Here is a 23,253-nt window from a genome sequence, read left to right as displayed (position 1 = left end):
GAATTAAATCCTTGATAATTCTGGACGTTGTAAATGGATTGGCGGTGACGTATTCAGCAATTCCCCTTCGTTGAGTATTATTAAGAATAAGTTTTCGGCCTGATCTAGATGTTGTAAGGCCAACTTTCCCGTGTTCTTCAAATCTTACTGATAAGCCTACACGTTCGGCAATTTCCCGTTTATCTATTCCTTCTTGATGAAGTGTAATAATTGCTCTCCTCGTAGTCAAACCTGACGCTCGTTGACCAGGAACACGAGGCATGTTGTATTTAAGAAAACGGACAAATTTGAATGCACGTAACTTTGATATTGAATAATTCTATTTAAAATTTGAAGGAGAGTTTTATAAAGCTTTATTTATAAGATTTATATTATATTAACTATATTACTAAGATTTTTATCTGACGTTTTATTTATAGAAATAGTCTAAAATCATTTATTAGAGGAACATATAAAAAATCGTGTAGTATTTGTTGTTCTTAAAAATATCAAAAAAGATTTAAAATAAAATCAAATTAACACATTTAAAAAAAGGGTGATCCATTCTTCGGCCCACTTCAAACTGAGACGGTGTTACGTGGGTTAAGGAAGAGGGTAACTTCCTTTAGTCTCAGAAATCCATATATATACTATCTTCTATATCGCTGACTCCCTATCTAAGCAATGAGTGGCGAGCGTTTCCATCAAAAGAAGACGGAATGATATATGTTTTGTCTTTGTCGTACCCCCGTGTCGCGAAAGCGCTAGCGCGAATCGTAAATTTTAAAGAGTTTGAAGTGTTTCGCGCGTATTTTATGCAGCTTTAAAATGCAATTATTATTATAGATGGTTTACTTTAACTATAAATTATCACTGATGCATCAAATAAATTAGAGTATATGTACTCTAAATGTTTATAAAGAAAAATGTTTCAAGAAAAGGAGGACTTTGAATTCTTTTTTATTACACTGAGACCTTTCCTTCTACCTGCTCAACCAATTTTTAGGACCCAAAAATATCTCCACTACTCTTTTTCTTTTTTATTTTACTTTTAACACATTTGCTTCACTTTCTTAACAAATAACAATTACATTTTAAATTGCTTAGTCCTAAAATATGTTAATAATTATGTTATTATACACATGAAACCTATAATATACATAACTAAATATTTAGATTTTAGGTTATGTTTATGTCAAACATTTATTTGTTGATTTATAAACATCAAGGTCATCAGCTGCTATTAATTTTTAATTCACCGTCCAATAAGATAAAAGCGTACTCATCACGTGTTCACACATGTCTCTTGAGTCGACGGGGGTACGACAAAGACAGATATATATATATCTGCACTCTAGTGTTTACACTCTTTTGCTGCCTTAGTCAGCGATATAGAAGATAGTATATATATGCAGAAATCGAATTGAATAGAAACAAAAGATGTCTCCGTCTTCTTCCAGTACCAGCGTCATGTCGGAGCTAACAGCGGACGATTCGCATTAAATTTGAACAGAGCTGTACGTTCACATAAGTTTACTCGAGATAATAGATGGCGCTAGAATTTTTACAATAAATTAAAAATATTAATTTAAACAAATATATTTATTACACCAGTATTACACACTTCAATTACGTTTAAATAAAATCGAAAATTTTGATAAACAAGTAAAGTTATTTAAAACAATTTTATAAATATGTCGGTAAAAACATTTCCTTTAATTTTTTACTGTCAAAAAAACATGCAATTTAGGTGTCGTTAACCTATTTCAGTAATATGGCCTTTTAATCCGTTTTTAAAGACATTACACCCTAAAAATGGTAATCCGCTGTATAGGCATTGCTTAAAGTTTGCAAGATAATATCGATTTTTATTTTCAGATGCAATTTATGCTGTTATTTAGTAGACAAGGCAAGTTGCGGCTACAGAAATGGTACGTGGCTCATGCGGATAAACTAAAAAAGAAGATTACTAGGGAGTTAATAACGACGATTTTGGCTAGAAAACCGAAAATGTGCAGCTTTTTGGAATGGAGAGATTTAAAAATCGTTTATAAACGTTATGCCAGTTTGTATTTTTGCTGTGCCATCGAACAAGATGATAACGAGTTGCTTACATTGGAGGTTATCCATCGTTACGTTGAGCTGTTGGATAAATACTTTGGGAGCGTAAGTAAAATTTAATTTTAATGGAATTAAATGTACGTTTATTTATTTATTTTCTAATTAGGTTTGTGAGTTAGATATAATATTTAATTTTGAAAAGGCTTACTTTATTCTTGATGAGTTGCTGTTGGGTGGTGAAGTTCAGGAGACAAGTAAAAAGAATGTTTTGAAGGCAATCGCTGCACAGGATTTACTTCAAGAGGTTAGTAACGGTGATACAGCTATTGATCTTTAATATTTTTTAAAATTTTTGTTGGTTTTCTTTTCTCAATGCATGCCTAAATCGTTTTGTTTTTGGATCTTTTAAAACCATTTTTCTAATTCAAATTTTAAGCCATAAAATAATTAAAATGGTTTTAAATTAAAGAGGTAAACTGTTTTTTTTTAACGATTTTAATAATTAGAAAAGTTTTGCATGATCTCTTTGTTAACTAAACATAACCATAGTTTATTATTTGTTATTTTGAATTATTTCATGATGTATTTATCTATTTTGATGTTTATTTTTTGTGCCAACCTTATCTTTTAATTTTGAAGTTTTCAATATTTAAATGTTCTTTCAGCCAGTAAGTAGAAGTAGTTCCTATTTTATTCTAATCTTAAATCGATTTTGTTCAATAAATAACTGAAAATTTAAAGAAGACGAATTTAGTTTTTAATTTATTTTTTTGTAGCTACATTATTTCTTCGCTTTTATTATGCTAAAAATAATAGTGATAATAGTATTGATTGATGAACTGGGAGCGTTCATGAATCAATTATTAATTAGTAATATCTAAAAGTGTGGTTCTATTTTGTCTGAAATTCTAACACTCGATTTCATAATCAACCAGCTAAAGTGAGCTGTTTTAATTCTGGGCTTTGAGAAGGTGTATTGAGCCAAATAGGTACATAATAAGAGTATAGCAACCAGTGTTTGAATTAGTTGCTTTGTAATCTTTATGTCATTATCTTGCTGCAAAATTCAGTGTTCTCAAAGTCCTAATCTTTCTATATTTTGTTCCAATATTCTTTTATACAGGGTGTATCTGAATGACTGCAACAAACTTTAAGGGGTGATTCTTTAGTGAATTTTAAGGGTACTTTGATATGAACCATGGGCGACTTCGACTCCCGTAAGGAGCTACACCCCTCCAAAAATGGCGGAAAATTTTGGTTTAATTTGTTTTTCTCAAAAACCATAAATGCTAGGAAAATGAAATTTGGGGAATATGTTTAACTCATAATAGGGCATGTTTCGACCCTACTTGTACTTTCAACCTACCCTTCTAAACTACTAAACGTAACCACCCCCTTCACATTTTTGCTAATATTTTTTTTATGCAGATGATAAATACTTTAAAAAAAATTTATCTAGGTAGATGAAAGTATCCTAAAACTTTTTTGTCTCTCTAAAATTTTTCCAAAAACGACTAATTTCTGAGAAAAAAAATAATAAAGCAAACACTGCCCGTTAAACAACGGGGTTGTCGATCAAAAGTTGGAATGAATTTTTAATGAAAAAATCTTAGGAGGCTTTGCAATCTTTGTCAGAAATATTTTTGACGTTTAAATGTCAGTGTTTTTCTTACTATTATTATTATTTTTAAATAAAGTTCTATCGCATTTACGCTCGTTCACTCGACATTTCAAAATTTTAAATAAAACAATAATAACAGTACGAAAACCACTGACATTTAAACGTCAAAAATATTTATGACAAAGTTTGCAAAGCCTACTAAGATTTTTCCATTAAAAATTCATTCCAACTTTCGATTAACAACCCTACAGCTTAACACTTAGTGTTTGCTTAATTATTTTTTTTTCTCAGAAATTATTAAATTTTCGAAGAACATCAGAGAGACAAAAAAGTTTTAGAATAGTTTTATCTATCCAACTGAAATTTTTCCGATGTATTTATCATCTTCATAAAAAAAATCTAGGCATAAATTGAACGGGGGTGGTTACGTTTAGTAGTTTAGAAGGGTAGGTTGAAAGTACAAATAGGGTCAAAACGTGCCCTATTATGAGTTAAACATATTCCCCAAATTTCATTTTCCTAGCGTTTATGGTTTTTGAGAAAAAAAAATTAAACCAAAATTTTCCGCCATTTTCGGAGGGGTGTAGCTCCTTAGAGGAGCCGAAGTCGCCCATGGTTCATATATCAAAGTACCCTTAAAATTCACTAAAGAATCACCCCTTGAAGTTTGTTGCAGTCATTCAGATACACCTGTATATAAAATGGTCTTGTTTGAGACAAACTTGAAAAGGAAGACCAAGTCAGAAACAACTCGTTGAATACTACAATAAGGAAGATGAAATTTATGTGCCAAATAACGTACAATGCGTAGCGGAATAGCTTCAATACGATCGCGATACGCCACATACATGGAGTTCCGTATTACGGAACCATAACATAGCACACTGTAGACAAATGCTAAGTAAAGGGTTTTTATACACAAAAAATTCGTGAAATTCTTACTGATTTATTCAATATGATGATGAAATCGCAATTTGAGATCCAATATAATGCCAAGATCTTTTATTTTATCTTTTATTATTTAATTACAGCCCAAAAACTTGTTATGAAAGTAATGTTACATAAACCTCGTATCTATCCTTCTGTACTGTTGTTTGAAGAATCTGGTTTGATGACAGTAAAACAGTTGTATGTCACGACAGTCGTGATTAAGGCAGTTAACACTCAAAGGGATTTAACATTCCCATCCCATTGTTATTGTACGCGAACTACATCTCACGGGCTTGCCATTGCAATTCGAACAAATAAATCAATAGCACAAAAACACTTTACTTTTTATTTGGCTAGGGTATACAATGAGTTTATTGAATTTCTAACATCAAAGAATTTGAATCAGCAAAAGATTAATTTGAAACGGACAGCGAAAATGTGGGCTAGATCGCTCACTGAACCACAAATTGAGGACATGTTTCATATTATGGTTTAACAAATACTACTATTAAATAGTTGAGATTAGTGGTTATAATATATATTTTTTTTTTGTTTCTCATTAGTTTTCTTGTTTTTTTTGTTTTCTTTTTCTTGTTCTGTTAGTAAACTAACTCTATTAGGTACAGAGAGTTTTATGTAAAGTTTTTTTTTTAAGTAAGTTTTATAAATGGATCGATGAAGATTAATTAGAGAACGCCACACACAAACTAGCTCTGCAGTTTTGGTGGCTACTCCGGCTTGCGCCAGTTGCTATGTCTCTGTCCATGTACACGGTTTTTTTTTATGGCATATTGCCGGGGTTAATTTTTTCTTTCTTTCGCACTTTATTTACGCCTATCTTTGATTTTTCTATTGTGTCTCTGTATTTTTGTTTTCATAACGTAAATAAAGGTATATTATTATTATTATTATCCAAAAGTAAAAAAAGTTGAGAGGATAACGTTTCCAAGTAAATGTAATTTTTTGGCATTTGTCATAATTTAGGTAAAGTTTGTTGAGGCGACAGTAGTCATGCAGGCGGTCAAAATCCTTCTGTAATCTAAGACAATCCAGATTAGACCCGATCCTTGTGAATATTTTATTATCGTCAGCATAGAAGAACAACGAATTCATCATATTTTCAAGTGCAAGAGAGAAATTTTGTTAAGAATAATATTTGCCACAACTTTCGTTGTAAAAGTTTTTCTGTAACATGCTTAGATTCCCCAGTGTTATCATAAACAGTTTGAAAAAACAATGAATTCATCACGTTTTAGGCAATATGCTATACATTATCAAAAAGCTCTTTTTAGGGACTAACTAATCAAGAATCCAATATGGCCGCCATAAAAAAAAAACAAAGAGCTAATAAAAGTACAAAGGCTTTCACGGCTGGTATTAATTAAACTAGAACTAGAAACTTTCGGGTTAAGCCGTGCGCTTTTTGAAAAAATGTTTGACGTTTCGGATGTCATGTTGCAACCTTCTTCAGAAACAACTTTGAACTTTTTTTGTTTCTGAAGATAACTTGATAGTGCTAGTGTTAGTTCTAGTTTTAGTTTAATTAAAGACCTAATAACTTGGAAGCAAATGAATATCGATAGTTTCTGTTCAGACCAAAAACTAGTCTTAACAATATAAGCAATATAAATTTCAGTTTTTCCAAAATATCTCAAAAACGAAAAAAGTGAGGATGAATTTGAAATATGATTTGTTGCGAGCATTGAATTCTGCAAAACATTCCCCGAAACATTTAACCGTTGCTCTATCTCTTATAATAGCCGAATGATGAGCATCGAAATCTGGACACACTGTATACAGGATGTATCTGAATTACTGCAACAAACTTCAAGGGCTGATTCTTTAGTGAATTTTAAAGGTACTTTAATATATGAACCATAAGCTAGAAACGTGCTCTATTAGGAGCTAAACTTAGTCCCCAAATTTCATTTTCCTAGCGTATATGTAGGGTTTTTGAGAAAAAAAATAAACCAAAATTTTCCGCCCGTTTTGAAGGGATGTACATAGCTCCTTAGGGGAGCCGAAGTCGCTCATTATTTATACAGGGTGTCCCGCAACGATTGTACAATACTGCATCAGCGTATTCTCTAATCGAAAACAGACAAGAAAAGTCTAATAAACATAGGTCCGAAAATGGACCAATTTCGAGATATTCAAACTTTTAGTTTCATAAGCTGACCTATTGTAAACATCATTAATTCTAACGATTTAGATGCAGTAATTATATGATTACCATGGTTAAGATAAAGTTTAATAAGATAATATTAAGTTAATTAATACAGTTCATTAATAATTTAACAAAACAAGTAACAAAGATTGTCGAAGAAAATCGTTCAACCAGCATAAAAACAACGAATATTTAACAAATTGGAAAAGATTCATGTCATAATAAATGTTCAATAAACGGATACGTTTTCTAAATGAACTTCTAATGCGTTCAAAGATACCAGGAATTTGTTTTACTGTGTCAAATGCGTTACTAATTTTATTCTTCAAATCCTGCACATTTTGAACGTCTTCAGAATAAACAATTTGTTTTAAATGTCCCCAAAACCAAAAATCTAACGGATTTAAATCTGGCGAACGAGGTGGCCTCCTCGGCCAATCCACTTATTGCCAAATCTGTTATTTAAGTATGCTCGAGTAGCGCGTGCATAATGTGCTGGTGCTCCATCGTGCATAAAGTAGCAATCTTCTAGAATTTGTTGAGGTAATTCATCAAATGCCTCTGTAAGGTCATTTTGTAAAAAATGTATGTAGGCATCGGCTGTCAATCTCTTTGGAAGAAAAAATGGACCTAATAACTGATCAGCTATAACTCCAGCCCATACATTAACACTGAATCGCCACTGCTGATGAGTTTCTAGTATTGCATGGGGATTTTCATCGCTCCAAACGTGCTCATTATGAATATTAAAAATTCCGCTTTGAGTAAATGTTGCTTCATCCGTAAATATAATGTTTATGGGAAAGTCGACGTTTACTACCTCTTCCTGTATGGCCCACCTACAAAAAATCTCTCTTTTTTCGCCATCATGTTCTGTTAGAGCTTGAACGGTGTTGTAATGATAAGGATAAAGCAACTGCTCCCTTAAAATGCGGTGAACGGTTGTTTTGTTAATGTTTTCTTGTGCAGAAATTCTTCTAATGCTGGTTGAGGCATTTTCATCGACTCTTCTCAAAACTGCTTCTTCTAATTCCACCGGCCTTGTGTAATGTCTCTCCGTGGAATGGCTGTGGGTTACGCTTCCCGTTTCTTTTAATCTAAGAAATAGTCTGCTAAAGGTGTGACTATTAGGCAATCGTCTGTTCGGGAACCTTTGCGCGTAATGACGAGCTGCTAACGACGCATTTCCATCAGCTAGTCCGTAACAATACACCATATCCGCCATCTCTTCCTTGGAGTAATTAATAGGAGCCATACTTAATAGTTTTATTAAATTAAATAGTAAAATAATAATTTCGTCAAGTACTATTATTTTTTTTTGATTAGACCAAGGACAGTAGAATCTAACAGGACTGCTACATGCATTGTATTTTTGTAGCCCACTACGGGTTGGTTGCCCGCCATCTACGTCACAGTATTTGCCACGCCTGGTAACTGTCTGTGTTTTTAAAGGTTATATGATAGACATTAATACGTCTAAAAACATAAAACTTCAAAAATAATATGAATATGTCTACGATATAACCTCTACAAATACACAGCAACGCATAGACCACAACAACAGCTGGGCGTGGCAAATGGTGTGACGTAGTTTGCGGGCAGGTTGTCACAACAATGGATGTAGCAGTCCTGTTAGATTCTACTGTCCTTGGATTAGACAACTTATCGTAATCATAGTAACGACTTAATTATTATAAAAACAAATTTAAATTGATGATGTTAACAATATCAATATCCGGCAACCAGTCGTACACCTCTGGTTGTCGTTATCACCCATGTGTGTAAGGGGTTTGAACACATGGCTGAACGCGCGTTAGCGCTCATGAAGCACACACTTCGTGAGAGCGTACCCGGGCCAAGGTTGATGAGCAGCTTTGCTCCACCTTGGTACGGAGGGGCCAGCGAGTGAGTGGCATCGTTGAGCGGCACCTGACAGGGGCGAACCCGCACTGGGCCTGTGCCATAGCACGCCCGGTGAGGGGGGTCGGTCAGGAAGCGGAATCAGCCAGAATTCGAGTTAAGCTCGCGTTTAACATCTCAGACCTCTTAGAGGAGGATGTACAAGGGGCCCGTTGGGGCCTAGGTGCCGCGTATAGTATACGCACTCCCCGTAACATACATACATACATACAACAATATCAACTTATGAAACTAAATCTTTGAATATCTCGAAAATGGTCCATTTTCGGACCTATGTTTATTAGGCTTTTTTTGTTTATTTTTGATCATAGAATACGCTGATGCAGTTTTGTACAATCGTTGCGGGGCATCCTGTATATTAAAGTACCCTTAAAATTCACTAAAGAATCAACCCTTGAAGTTTGTAAAAAATCCCTTGTTGCAGTCATTTAGATACACCTGTATATGTTGTCCGAGATATCAGGAACCGATAAACCACGGCCATTGACTTCGCGACGACGAAATGTGTATACATGTTGGGGATGACGCTTGGTTTGTATTTTTAACAAATGCATAAAGTTGATTATGAAATTGGGCCTATATTTCTGGTATATTTTATATACAGGGATGATTTATAACATACAGAGCAGACTAAAAGGGTAGATACTTGGGGTTAAACTGAAAAGATTTTGTTAATAATGTTTTGTTAAAAACTTAATAGTTAAATAGATATCGCATGTTAATTTTTTTACCGGTTTCAGGCTGTAAGAAAGTTCTTAACATTCACAAAAGTTGGTTTGTAATGAACCTTATAACTGTATTAAGAATGTAAAAATGACATATTGGTAATGTTATATTTTTACAATACAGGAAAAGAAGCTACATATTTAATAAACCTTAATTATGAAAATTTTAAGTAACAATGGAACAGAAACCTAATGCTATTTTTAATAATAGTAATTATTTATGTTCACCATGCAATTAAAACAACCCGAAAAAGTGTGATGCATTAGTTAGTTTAGGTAAATTAACGTCAATCATTTTACAAATTAATGAAGTTTAAAAAAATAAAATATTTGTTGACAAATAGAGATAGAGTCTTAGATGTCTTAAAATCCTCGCTCTTCGAGCTCGGATTTCAATCTGACATCTGCGGCTGTAATAAATGTCATAACATTTCTCGGTATGTTAATAGCTATAAATAAGTTATCGTCCATTTTTGAGAACCACAGATATTCAGTAAAGAACAATTAAAATACTTGTTAAATGACATGTCCGCTGCTAGGTAACCAAATCAATGGATTGGCAGCAATAAAAACATGGTATCAGCGGTTCTCAACAAACAAACGCCAGTTTTTGAGCGATTTAACAAATTTTTAAATAGCCGTAACTGTCATATTACAAAGATTTTATTATTGGTGCTAATTATGCATTGTTTAAGTAACCCCGAAATATTCGCAGTTCGTATCGTAAGAAATGCTCGGCCATTAATACAACTTTAACGTTCTATATTTTTGTGATTATTACGTTGTAGTCAAAACATTATTAAGAAAATATCTTCAGTTTGGCCCCTAGTACCTACCCTTTTAATCTGCTCTGTATGTTATAAATCATCCTGTATACAGGGTGATTGTACCGCACATAGAAAGAATGACTTATATTTTATGTTGACATAACCAACAAGGACGAAAGCCTCCGAAGATGGCGTAGATCGCCGAAACGCGTCAGGCAGAGTTTTAAATTATTTATCAATAAAAGCATAAACACATACATAACTTTTTCATAAGTATTTTAATTGTTCTTTAGTGAATATCAGTGGTTCTCAAAAGTTGACGCTAACTTATTTAAAAAATTGACATGCGATATCTATGTAACTATTAAGATTTTAACAAAACATTATTAAGAAAATCTCTTCAGTTTGACCTCAAGTACCTACCCATTTAGTCTCCTCCGTATGTTATAAATCACCCTGTATATATTTAATATTTTCATCAGACGATGATTTTGTTTAAATTTATATTATTTGTATAAGTGTGTAAATATCCTCCATATAGTTCTTGTACATAGCACATACTAACACAAATTTGTAGTTAATTATAAAAAGATAATTTCTCTTTTGTACATTTCTTTTAATTGTTGTTGTTTTGCACAAAAGGACGAGGCCGTAGAAGGAGCGTTAAGGGACGTGGGACTATTTTAATTCTTAACATAATTTAAATCTAACTTTTTGTTTGTTCTAACATATTTTTGTTAAACATAATCGTAAGACTAACATAATCTAAAAAGTAGTATTTTATAAAAAGAATTAACTCTTAGTGCACATTATTTTTTGTGGATCTTTTGTAATATTTATAGATGATGATGTATTTAAAAAATTACATATCACAAATTACAAGTTGTGAGATTGTTTGGGGTTAAGGTCTTTTAGCAATAGCGGGGTAATTAGTTAAGGGTAAAAATGGTGCATAGCTTAATTTTTTGTGCCAAAGAAAGTATTTTTAATAAGTGTTTTTGTACGTATGTAGTTTTCTCTTAAACTAACCTTTTGATGTGTCAATAAATTTAATATTGTACTTAAAATTAGTTTATGTATCTTTTCTTTTATTATGATAATTGAGTGAAATGTATGAACGTGGATATTTCCACACTTAAAAGATAATTATAATAAGGTACGTAAATTGCTGATTTTATCCACTTTCATATACGCCTCATTTATAATTCTTTAAATGGTTATTGAAACTTAACTAATATTTCGAGTGTTTATATTTTTTTGTTGCAGGAAGAGACCCCACAAGGATTTTTCGAGGATCACGGGCTCGGTTAATTACTTTTTAGTGTTGATTAATAAAATAAATACTAATACTAGTAATGTACTAAATTATCCACGTATAGTTTATAAAAGGAGAATGTTTTTACATAGTGTTGGCAATAAAATGTTTATCGATTAATCAAAAAAAGAATTAAAAATTTAGTATTATTTTGCTCAACGCTTATTGTAATAATTTTTGTACTTATTTTTTTTAAGTAAATGTATTATTTTCACTCTTATCAATAAATTATAAAACACGGCATTTAAATATTGTGATTATTTTTATTTCTTATATTTATTAGTTAGAATTGCTAAAATAATGCAAAAATAGTTGTAATATTTGATTTTTATTGACATTTATGTACATGACGTTTATAAAATATCGCGGCTTTTCTGTGACGTCTGAAACAAGTTAAATTGTCCGTTAGATAGCGCTTGCAGTGTGACAGTGTCAAAACAAAACCATGGATGTAATAGAGTGTCTGTATCATAGAAAAATTTATATATATTATGTATATAGAAGGTCATCTCCCTACTATTTTTTGGTACATTCAGCGCTTCCAAGGGGATTGTGAGGGAACTAGGTTAAAGCGCGAAATTTAAATATAGGTATTTCTATACCGGTTTATACCAATACTTTATTTTGAAGAGGTCAAGTACATTTTACAAATAAATGCAAAAAATATGAATTTATAGTTTTTCCAAGATAAAATTCATAATTTTAAATATAATATATATTGCTCTCATTTAAGAGCGCCAATTTATCTATCGGATAAACTTATGAAGAGGTGGTGAAAGTGGCCCTAACTTATTTAAACACTTAACTAAAGGATATAAAACACTAAGCCAAAGGAAAGTAAGGAAGAATATTTACTTATACAAAGGTGTTATCACCAGTTATCACACCAAACGACAAAACAAAAATGTGACGTTCACCTTTGAGCCCTTTGAGTTTGACGTTACATATAAATTTTTCTATGGCTACAAGCGCTTTGTTTGTGTAGATAATGCAGATTGCTACAAATTCAGTCTACAACGTCATCCAGTGGATTGTGAGGGTACTAAAACCTGGGTCTACATTTTTATAGTAGTAAGATTGCACACCATGGTCTCTATTACCAAGGTCTATAGAACATAAGGTTACCTAATACCGATTCTCCTCCTCTGAGAGGCAAGGTGGGTCAGTGACGTAGCTGGTTCTATGAACAACACAACACGATGCGAGGTTTAAATATTTTATATAGACTGTACCACAGTATAGGCTATCTTTTATTCTGACTGTATCGAACCAGTGACGTCAATCTGCGGGGTAATAATCGATACTACAAAGGCATAGGGAATTAGCATATATATACTATCTCCTATATCGCTGACTCCCTATCTAAGCAATGAGTGGCGAGCGTTTCCATCAAAAGCAGACGGAATGATATATGTTTTGTCTTTGTCGTGCCCCCATATCGCGAAGGCGCTTGCGCGAATCGTAAATTTTTAAGAGTTTGAAGTGTTTCGCGCGTATTTTATGCAGCTTTGAAATGCAATTATTGTAGATAGTTGACTTTAATTATAAATTATCATAGATGCATCAAATAAATTAGAAAATATGTACTTTTGTGTGAAATTGACGTTGAATATTGCTTTAAATATCAACTTTATGTAGGTTGTTCATTAAACATTATATTCTTTACTTTTGTTTAGGCAACCCAAATAACAAACCAAATTTTATGTAACCATGACAATTTTGTCGATTTCAAATGTTATAAATAAAACAAGAAGCCATTATTGTATTAGATTTTAGGTTATGTTTATGTCAAACATTTATTTGGTGTTTTATAAACATCAAGGTCATCAGCTGCTATTAATTTTTAATTCACCGTCCAATAAGATAAAAGCGTACTCACCACGTGTTCACGCATGTCTCTTGTGTAGACGGGGGCACGACAGAGACAGATATATATATATCTGCACTCTAGTGTTTACACTTTTTTGCTGCCTTAGTCAGTGATATAGGAGATAGTATATATATGGGAATTAGGCACAGAGTATACAGAGGCCGGACTCCGGCTAATAAAAGTGGCACTCCTATCTATCCTTGTTTAACTAATCAAAACTTCGTATGGTATTTTCTCTCTCACATAAATTGAATCGATGTAGATGGCGGTAGTGTAGTGGATCGATAAATACGAGCGGGAATTTGAATGCTCGTTTGAATATAAATCTCATTACTCTTTAAAATTTTTTTTAATAACAAGTTCCAAAATATCAAAAATTTTCATCTCAAAACTTGAACAAGTTTTAAGATGAAAACAGTGATTTTTTGAACTTGATATTAAAAAAAAAACTAATAAAATGTTATTAAATAAAAATACAAACTTCAGAAGAACAAATCTATGTATATTTATAGACAAATATTTACATTTAATCGTTTTCATGCTCATGGGGGCGTTTTTGTACAATGGTAAAGCATTTGCTTCAAGGCTAGAGGAAAACCCATGAAAAACTCTAGCATACCATAAGTCAAATAAATTTCTAGACAAATTTAGGAATACAAATTGCAATTGCAAACAACAGATTTAAGACAGCCAGAATAAAAAAATTCTACAAAGCGACTAAAATTAAAAGTATTACAGCAAAAACGAGCAGTAGACAGAATTAATGATAAAATGTTATTTATATAACTGTATGGAATATATAACTGTAATATTTCTTTTTATTTGTTTCTGTTCGTATCAATTAGAACAATATTTCAGCGAACAGAATAAATTATAATATAGAATTCATATAAACTGTAATATTTCTTTTTATTTGTTTCTGTTCGTATCAATTATAACAATATTTCAGCGAACAGAATAAATTATGTATAACATAGCGACCAAGACGAGAATTAAAACAAAGCGAAAAGGAACAATATTTCAGCAAGTAGAATAAAGTAACAAAGCGACCAAGACAACAATTAAAACAAAGCAATTTTATTAAATATGATAAGTTATAAAAGACAACTGATAAAAAATAACAAACTATTTATTTAAGTAAACAGCAATGTCTGAAAGCTGAAGCGTCCTGACCTGCATTCTGAAGGATATTTTCTTATCTGTACAAACAATTACAGTGGAAAAGTTGCTTGCATTTTGTTTAAATATGTTGTGTTTAAAATTTGACAACACATTTACTTAACTCAGCTTGTATTATGTTAGATTCATGTAACATGTATTAGTCTTAGTCATAATTTTAAGTTCTTAGTTGGTCATTTATCTTATTGTTATTATTATTATTAATCACGATTACATTACTTTAACTATGATCACAACTAAGACTTAAACATGTTGCCTCAATTCGTGATTAAATAATTGGAAAGTAAATACTATTACCTTTAAAAACCTGAGTAAAAGATTCTGGTGTGCTTAACATATCTCTCAGTAATGTAGTTTTATTTTCATAATTCTTTTTAAGTCTCCGGATCTGTTTTTCTTTGTTCTTTAAAATTCGTCGCAGTGATTTTTCTTTGCTTGTTGCACTAAACTGGCTCTTCTTAAATACTGATTCTGTTGTTGGATTTGTAGCGGAGGAAGGTATGGCAGCGTCTTTTGTTATATTTAACTCCTATAAATAAATAAAGTGTTATTTTATACACAAATCCGGCGGTTTTGTTGATAATTTTATAGTGTTCATGATTTTATTTACTTATATGTATATATTTTTTTTTGGTTTGTTGCACTTTTGTTGCATCATCAATAAACATATATTATTATTATTATTAAATACATTAGAAAGTAAAAAAACCTTGTTGAGTAAAAAGTGATAATGTTAAAAAGTTAAAAAATAACAATAACCAGCACAGAAATTAATTAATATTTGTTTCTGACAGCTCTCAACATAATATGGTATCCTATCAATGTTATTGATAAAGTGAAAATAAAAGTAAAACTTACTATGACAGAATCCATTAAATTATTTTGCTCCAGTTCAGGCTGTCTAAGCGGTTCACTCGTTACAATGTGTGCTTCCTGAATAAAGAAAATGTAATTAGAACTGTAAATTTAATTCTAAAAGTAAATAGAAGCAATTACAAGTAAGAAATTGGAATTTACATTCATGATCACTCTTAAAGGCTTTGCATCTCTTTTTAAGGTCAAGGGGGTCTTATTCAACATAAAGCTTTCCATTGTAAAGTGATTGTTGCAAATTCTCATACGTCTAGAGTACGTGTTTTCTGGTGGTACACCAAGATACTCATTCCATTATCGCTGTCTAAAGTATCAAAGTAAATTTTCATTTAGTACAAAAAATCTATCTAACTTAAATTTATAAATTTACTTATTGATATTTAATGGAAAAGAAAATAATTTAACCACTTCCTCTACCAAACGTCCGCAAATGTAGCAATTGCTATCCATTATAACTAAATTCTACTATAAAACTCTACTAGGCCTTAAAAACTAACTAATTCTAAGATAACGAACTATGGCAATAAACTAATGAAAACTAAGTTATACAAACAAATAAACTACTAAACAAATCTATGTAATAATCAAACGCTAAACAGGCAAAACTACACAATAATTAAACAAGACACAGATAAAAGATTGATGAAGTAAATAAAAATGTTGAAATGGCTGAATAAGCAAGTCACGCAAGTTCTGATAGAACTGGAGAACCTGGAGAACTGGACGCATCTGGGATTTACAGATTTACGGACTTGAAATACATGGCGCCATCTATTGCCTTCTTTAAAGTCTACGAGTTTACCACTTAAAAATTTTGAAATGGTGCCATCTATTGGTTTCTTTAAATACTACTGTAACGCGACCATTGCGCCATCTACATCGATTCAGTTTATGTGAGAGAGAAAGTATCATACGAAGTTTTCATTAGTTGAACAAGGATAGATAGGAGTGCCAATTTATTAGCCGGAGGCCGGCCTCTGTATACTCTGTGGAATTAGGTAACCTTATGTTCTATAAACCTTGCTCTATTACATCCATGAACAAAACATAACCTACAAACACTCTATCTCTTTTCAATACAACCTAAATGACGTTCATCTCTTGCTCGCATTTGAGCGGGGAGCAGAGGACGCAAAGCTGATACGTACGTCATCAACGCGGGAATTTTAAAAGCGCAAATGGGTACATAAATTTTTAACAATGATTTTGTTCGAAATATTTTTAAAAAAATAACGGGAACTATATTTATATGTATACGAACTTTCAGAAAATATAATAAAAAAAAATCGTGTATGGCCCCATTATTAAAAACACAAATTAATATAAATTTTCTTTCTTCTTGGATTAAATCCGCGGAACCTTTCCACTCTTTTCTACCAAAACCAAATAGAAACTTTCACTCCTAAAAAAAAATCAAAAATGTGTTACAAATTAAGTTTATAAATACCATTATAAAAATCATATCTCCAAAAATAATTGAGATATCAAGATGATAAAGTGGCAAAACCACATTATGTATTTTTAGAAGTATTGTTTAGATAACCGTTTGGAAACTAAAGCGCCTGTTTGAACAAGATTTTTCTTGCAATAAGAAAGTAATTTGGTTTAAATTAAATTGATAACAATTTGTAATAATTTCAAGTAATTAAACCAAATTACTTTCTTTTTGCAAGAAAAATCTTGTTCAAACAGGCGCTTTAGTCTCCAAGGGGTTATCTAAACAATACTGCTAAAAATACATAATGTGGTTTTCCCACTTTATCATTATATAGGTACCCAAACAGAAATAACGTACTTTATTTTTTTCTAATTAATCGTCAATGTACATTAAATTAATAAATATATTCTTCTCAGAAAATATCTGTTTTAAGTATAATTAAGATAACAAAAGAAACATTATTAATATAATTTCATTACAAATTATTTAAGTCACGTCATACTCTTCTAGGTGGAAGGAGAAGTATAACCATATACAAAAAACCCCACCCACTATTTAAGCCTAAACCGTCTCAGCAAACCAAGCCAGTTTAATTCCGAATTTTGAATTAATTCTACCAAAAAAATATAACAATGGGATTTATAAGTGAACAAAAATTAGAAAACGCAATGCGTAACCTTGGTTATAGACCAAAATCTCGCCACATTGAAGCAATAGTTAAAGAAACGAATAGCTCTTTCGACGACAAATACAACGCCGCAATGTTTTTGGCTCAATGTGCTCATGAAAGTACAGGTTATCATGATATCGAAGAAATAGCTTATAAAGGTGCTACTTGGAGTCCGTACGGAGATGGTGCACCAGGTAAAAGTTATCACGGAAGAGGTTTTATTCAGTTAACATGGGATTATAATTATAAAAGTTGTTCGCATGATATTGGTAGAGGCAACCAATTGTATAAACATCCAGAAATGGTTGCGTCCGATTCATCTTTAGGGGCCGAAGTTTCCGTTTGGTTTTGGCAAAAAAATGTGGAAACTTACCGCGGATTTAACTCAAGAAGAAATTTCGGAATTACCACCAAAGCTATAAACGGAGGTCATGAATGCCGTGGACGGAACGTTGATCAATCCAAAAATCGTTATAGATGTTATGTGGAAATTTGCGATCAAATGGGTATTACACCAGCTGATGAATGTGGTTGTTATAACTAAAATTTATATTAATTTGTGTTTTTAATAATTACTTGTAGGTTAGAATCACATTATTGTTAATGTCATTTATAAACGTCATTAAAATGTCAAAAAATTAATAACTTAAATATAACTAAAATGTTATCGATTAATCATTTAAACTGAAATATAAAATTAATTTTTTGAAAACGTTGAAATTATTTCTTAAATTTGTCTTTAAAAAAAATGTTTTGTGAAAGTTAATAATATAAATACTCGTGAAGTTAGCTTTAGTAACATAACCTCTTTTTTAACCTACAAATTAATGATGCAAAAAACACTTCAACTCTATATTTATTTCTACATTTTGATTACAATAAAAGCATGTTTAAATATAACCGTATCTTTAAATCAAAAGATTGAAAATCCCGGATTTCATAAGTTAGTAATAACACATTAATTAACTTTTATTTAATTCATCGTTTTAGAACAATTAATTGGTTACTAACTTTCGATAACGATATTAAAGAGTTAAAAACCGACTTTGCGTTTGCTTTGTATTTAAAAATACCCCCAGGAATTTATGTGAATCCCGATGAATTTGCCAGTTTGGTGCGGCAAAAAGAATTAAATGGGAGATTAATCGGAAAAGTGAACATTGAGTATGCAATGCATTTATCTGATAGTCATGAAGTAATGTTGTTTTTTGAAATGGATGGGAATGATGTGGTTTTGAGTTTACCCATACATTTGCGGTATCAAAAAGCAAGCTTTGTGGAGGAGTACAATTAATTTTTTTGTAATTTTATTAAAGGTGTTTTAAATTATTTTTTTTTAGATTTGGTGAAGTACTGCTTGAAAAACCAAGTTTATTTGCGAATTATTTAGGAACAAACACAAGTTGTGATCTAAACAAAAATAAAGGGGTTGATTTACCTTGTAGTGATTCAAATGGGGATTGTAAATGGGTTAACATAACTTACAAAGGAGTACATATTAATGTTTATTGATGTTTGTAATGGTTTACTTATATATATTCTTTTTAGGTTTTTGATGAAAGTATCTTATTAGTTCCAATTGGAAATTTAAATCATTATCCGATTGTTGCAATAAGTACCATATTGTTGGGTTGTTTAGGTTGCTTATATATTTTATCAATGCTTATGAGTACGAAATTAAAAAGGGAATAAATTAATTTACAATTAAATATTTATTTTTATTTATTGTAATAATTTTAACATTCTATTAGTTCACCGAGAAAACATAACCTAGAATTTGTGACAGAGAGATTTTTTGTTGGTGAAAATCTGAACTTAAACCGTTTTGTTTACTTTCAAATGTATCAATTATTGTAGTTCAGCTCCTAAAGCACATTTTTCATCCATTGTTTGAGGTTTTAACGTTATTTTGAGGAAGAAATCCTTGATTTAAATTTGAATTTTTCCAACTTTATTCATTGTTGAAATTTGGCGTGTACTCCAATGTATGTCTAAAAACAAGAAAAGACAACGTTGAATACGAAGTTTTATTACGTTTCATAAAGGGATAAGGGAGAAATCAACGAAAAAAGAATTAAATTTTGAAGGTTAATTCCGAGAAAAATCAAGAGATGACGCTAGTTTCGAAGCAAGAATTTTGAATTTTGAAAAGGGCGCGAAGCTAAGGGCCAATCAGAAACGAGGAAAAAACAGTTGGAGTGCCGGGGTATATAAGGAGATCGCGAACAGGGAGTGAGAGAGTCGTCGTCTGACCAGCATCGAATCCACGTCGTCAGATAGAAGAATTTCTGAAAAGATAACCTCAAAAATCTAAGATAATTTAAAAAAAAAAAGTCAAACCAACTTACAATATTAAAATAAAAAGAGAATCATCCTACAACCTATTCCGAGAACTACCGATACTTCTTCGAAACCATTCCAAGACCCTATTTCCGAAGAACAAACAGTTCAATTTCCCGTAAGAAGAATCCTGTAGACAATCCAGAAAATTAGTTAGTGCCCCGAACACAAGAGACAATCCATAATCCAGATACCACATTGAACTCCAATCCATTATTTTTCACAGTGAGTCGGATGATAATTTTATTTTATTATTTAACTTAACCTACAAAAAGAAAGTTCAAAGAACAACTCACAAGAGTTTCCTATAATTTTTGATCAATACTTACTTGTGGGTAAAGATTTATTAGTTTTCTTGAATAACGTTCATTTATTTAATTCTATTTTTTTTTAACGAGTTTGATGACAACTTAAGACATCAGCCATTTGTTATTTTCAAAGAACGGTTTTAACTAGTTTTATCCTACTCTCTCTCAAGTAATAAACGGGTTCTCTCTAATATCGATATTTCAGTCGATAACCGCAGTTATCTATTTTATTTAAAAATTTATCTCTCGTAAATAAGCATTGTTATTAAAGTTAATTTAGGAAAACCATTTTTTTTTGTTACTCATAAAACGAGTTAATTTGATTTTGTGTTAATGAAATGAATTTTTTGTCGAACCTGATTAATATTCTTTTGAACCTGAACTTGCCCGGAACCCTGAGTTTTTAATAAGAGTCTCTTAAAATTAAAGAAACCCAAATTTATAGATTAATAACTTGTGTATAAAACATCACACAAGCAAAACAACACATTATATTAAAATTATAATTAACACTAACTGAAATGACCTCCAATTGACATTGGTTTTGAACTGGAATAGAAAATAAAGATTAGGTTTTGTAAACAATGGTGTGGATTGGACTTTGAGGTGCTGGAAGAGTTTTTTAATCAAACAGCATTTTGTTGAACTCATAATGACCGTATTGAAATAAAACGATGGGGTATCTCTTGAGTCTGGATCAGATCATTTACCTAATCACCTACATTGCGGCTTGAAACTATTATGGGCAAGGAAGCCAAAATATACGCAGAAAAAATGTACAAATACAGAATTAATCTAGAGAAGCGACGCAACGAATGAGAATTAATCCAGAGAAGCATATTCAAAAAATTGTAATAAATCGTAATTTTGATAAATTCTTATTTAAATTATCAACATTTGCAACACCAATTATAAGCTTTTCTTTAGGGGAAGGGTTGAGATATGGGGAGAGGAGGGACGACGGCGGTCGAAGGATACTGTGCGGAATGGAGAAGGAACAGAAATGCTGAGATGGGTGGAGGAGAACGGATGGGAGATACTGAATGGGAATAAAGAGGAAGGGGAGTATACTTACATCGGGGCGAGGGGGACATCTGTGATTGATTATGTATTGGTGGATCAGGAAATGTGGGAGAGGGTGGAAAGGTGTAAAGTGGGAGAAGCGGTAGAGTCGGATCACCAATCGTTGGAGGTGGAGGTAAAGGGGGTGGGCGGCAGAAGGCGAGCGGAACTGGGTAGCAAGTTCATCAGGACAGATTGGTCGGAAGAAGGGGTAGCATTCTACAGGGGAAACCTAGACACTTGGCAACAGAGGATACAAGAGATCAACGGGTTGGAAGAGCTTACCCAGGTAGTGCGGGAGGCAACACTGAAAAGGGAGTGTGTACGTAGGGGGGACAAAGTGGGGAGGAACGACTGGTATGATGGCGAGTGCAAGAAGGCGAAGAGGGAGGCGAGAAGGAGGTTGAGGCTGTGGAGACGGGGGAAGATAGGGGTGGATAGATATAGGGAAGCCAGGAGAGAATACAGAGAGTTATGCAGTAGAAAGAAAACAGAATTGAGGGAAAAGGAGGCGGCAGAGATTAGGGGGATAACAAGGGAAGGGGAGGTCTGGAGGTATCTGAAAAAAGGAAAGAAGGGTAGGGAGACGATAACCAGCGAAATACACATGACAGAATGGAAGAGTTACTTTATGGGATTATTGGGAGGGGTTGAAACGAGGCTAACGGGGTTGGGAGGATATGAGGGAGATGGGGGAGAGGAGATAGCAGAAGAGGAGATGGAGGCGGTGCTTAGGAGATTGAAGAAGGGAAAGGCGCCAGGTGAAGATGGGATACATAACGAAGCATGGTTGGAAGCATCAAGGGTGGTGCGAGTGAAGTTGTTGGAGGGGATGAATATCGTATGGAGAGGGGGTGGGATTCCGGAGGGATGGAAAGTGGGGGTAATTTGCCCAGTATATAAAAAGGGTAATAAGGGAAGTGTAGAGAGCTACAGGGGAATTAACCTACTAGACTCGGCATACAAGGTATACACGAAGATACTGCTGGGAAGATTGGAGGAGGAGATGGAGTTGGGGGGAATTTTGCCGGATGGGCAGGCAGGCTTTCGGAAGGGAAGGGGAGCAATCGACAACGTGTATGTGTTGAAGCATTTGGCAGATAGAGAGCTGGATAAGAAGGGAGGGAAATTGTACGCCCTGTTTATAGATTTGAAGGCGGCTTTTGATAAGGTGGATAGGGGGAAGTTGTGGGAGGAGATGGGGAGGAGGGGGATAACGGAACACCTAATTGCGAGAGTGAAGGAAATATACAAGGAGATGATGGCTAGGATAAAAGTGGGAGATAAGCTGAGCGACGTGTTCTGGACGACGAAGGGACTGAGGCAGGGATGTCCGCTGAGCCCAAGTCTGTTTGCACTGTATACGGCGGACCTGGAGGAAAGATTGGGGAAGTGGCAGATGGGAGGATTGGTGGTGGGAGGTAGAAAGGTGCATATGTTAGCATACGCGGATGACATCGTGGTCATGGCGAGAGAAGCGGTGGAGATGAAGGAGATGATAAAGACATTGGAAAGATACTTTAGGGGGAAGGGGCTGGAAGTAAATGTGGGGAAGACAAGGATGATGAAGTTTTGTAAGGGTGGGAGAAAAAGAACAGAAAACTGGAGATGGGAGGGAAAGGAGATCGAGGAGGTTATGGAGTATACTTACTTGGGGTATGTGTTTAGGGAGGATAACAGGGAGGGGTCGCATGTGATAGGTATGGCAAAAAAGGCGAATAAGGTGATGGGACATGTATGGGGTTGGGGGAAGAGAGTCTTTGGAAGGAATGTGGCAGCGAGGAAGATTATGTTTGAAGGTCTGGTTAGCAGTGTGATGATGTATGGGGCAGAGGTATGGGGATGGAGGGAGCAGGGACCGCTGGAGGACGTGCAGGCTAGATATTGGAGATGGGTGCTTGGGGTGGCGAGAGAAACACCGGGGTATATAGTGAGGGAAGAGGTAAAGGTGGATAAGGTCAGGGTGGAGGCGGGCAGGAGGGCAGTGAAATATGAAGAAAGAATAGAAGGGAGGCCAAGCTGCGGGAT

At 33.2% G+C, this 23,253-nt stretch overlaps 4 protein-coding genes across 6 annotated transcripts; 3 read left to right on the top strand and 1 right to left on the bottom strand.

Moving 5' to 3' along the window:
- The first annotated feature begins 1,702 nt into the window (after positions 1-1,702).
- On the top strand, positions 1,703-11,734 carry LOC111421212 (AP-1 complex subunit sigma-2). Of its 2 annotated transcripts, none has more exons than XM_023054353.2 (4): positions 1,703-1,797; positions 1,858-2,145; positions 2,207-2,344; positions 11,437-11,734. In XM_023054353.2, the coding sequence occupies exons 1-4, from the start codon at positions 1,795-1,797 to the stop codon at positions 11,479-11,481; spliced, it is 474 nt and encodes a 157-aa protein (XP_022910121.1). In that variant the 5' UTR covers positions 1,703-1,794; the 3' UTR covers positions 11,482-11,734. The 2 variants fall into 2 exon arrangements, with proteins under 2 accessions (XP_022910121.1, XP_022910122.1); XM_023054354.2 differs by lacking the exon at positions 11,437-11,734 and adding an exon at positions 10,813-11,240.
- Positions 11,735-13,836: 2,102 nt separating this feature from the next.
- LOC111416828 (uncharacterized) lies at positions 13,837-17,006 on the bottom strand. Of its 2 annotated transcripts, XM_071195016.1 has the most exons (5): positions 15,778-17,006; positions 15,531-15,711; positions 15,393-15,467; positions 14,832-15,063; positions 13,837-14,554 (listed from the first exon to the last, which is right to left on the bottom strand). In XM_071195016.1, the coding sequence occupies exons 2-5, from the start codon at positions 15,651-15,653 to the stop codon at positions 14,481-14,483; spliced, it is 504 nt and encodes a 167-aa protein (XP_071051117.1). In that variant the 5' UTR covers positions 15,654-15,711; positions 15,778-17,006; the 3' UTR covers positions 13,837-14,480. The 2 variants fall into 2 exon arrangements, with proteins under 2 accessions (XP_071051117.1, XP_071051118.1); XM_071195017.1 differs by having other exon boundaries at positions 15,552-17,005.
- Positions 17,007-17,357: 351 nt separating this feature from the next.
- Positions 17,358-18,227, top strand: LOC111421215 (uncharacterized). Its single transcript, XM_023054356.2, has one exon. The coding sequence runs from the start codon at positions 17,478-17,480 to the stop codon at positions 18,057-18,059; it is 582 nt and encodes a 193-aa protein (XP_022910124.1). The 5' UTR covers positions 17,358-17,477; the 3' UTR covers positions 18,060-18,227.
- A 21-nt stretch (positions 18,228-18,248) lies between these two features.
- Positions 18,249-19,224, top strand: LOC111421214 (Phosphatidylinositol glycan anchor biosynthesis class X). The gene is made up of 4 exons (XM_023054355.2): positions 18,249-18,458; positions 18,506-18,799; positions 18,856-19,006; positions 19,064-19,224. Exons 1-4 carry the CDS (start codon positions 18,343-18,345, stop codon positions 19,205-19,207), a joined length of 705 nt encoding a protein of 234 aa, XP_022910123.2. The 5' UTR covers positions 18,249-18,342; the 3' UTR covers positions 19,208-19,224.
- The last annotated feature ends 4,029 nt before the right edge of the window (positions 19,225-23,253 follow it).

Source organism: Onthophagus taurus, chromosome 3 (genome assembly GCF_036711975.1).
Source record: "Onthophagus taurus isolate NC chromosome 3, IU_Otau_3.0, whole genome shotgun sequence".
Classification (NCBI taxonomy): Eukaryota; Metazoa; Arthropoda; class Insecta; order Coleoptera; family Scarabaeidae; genus Onthophagus; species Onthophagus taurus.
Note: the sequence above shows the minus strand (reverse complement) of the source record. Positions and strands in the feature narration are given on the sequence as shown.

Coding starts and splice junctions, on each gene's coding strand:
- LOC111421212 (XM_023054353.2), top strand. Junction 2,146..2,206: donor TGGATAAATACTTTGGGAGC/GTAAGTAAAATT, acceptor TTTTCTAATTAG/GTTTGTGAGTTAGATATAAT. Junction 2,345..11,436: donor CACAGGATTTACTTCAAGAG/GTTAGTAACGGT, acceptor TTTTTGTTGCAG/GAAGAGACCCCACAAGGATT.
- LOC111416828 (XM_071195016.1), bottom strand. CDS start 15,653: ATGAGAATTTGCAACAATCACTTTACAATGGAAAGCTTTATGTTGAAT. Junction 15,468..15,530: donor TAAATTCCAATTTCTTACTT/GTAATTGCTTCT, acceptor TTCTTTATTCAG/GAAGCACACATTGTAACGAG. Junction 14,555..14,831: donor TTTTACTCAGGTTTTTAAAG/GTAATAGTATTT, acceptor TTGTTTGTACAG/ATAAGAAAATATCCTTCAGA.
- LOC111421215 (XM_023054356.2), top strand. CDS start 17,478: ATGGGATTTATAAGTGAACAAAAATTAGAAAACGCAATGCGTAACCTT.
- LOC111421214 (XM_023054355.2), top strand. CDS start 18,343: ATGATGCAAAAAACACTTCAACTCTATATTTATTTCTACATTTTGATT. Junction 18,459..18,505: donor GAAAATCCCGGATTTCATAA/GTTAGTAATAAC, acceptor TCATCGTTTTAG/AACAATTAATTGGTTACTAA. Junction 19,007..19,063: donor TTAACATAACTTACAAAGGA/GTACATATTAAT, acceptor TATTCTTTTTAG/GTTTTTGATGAAAGTATCTT.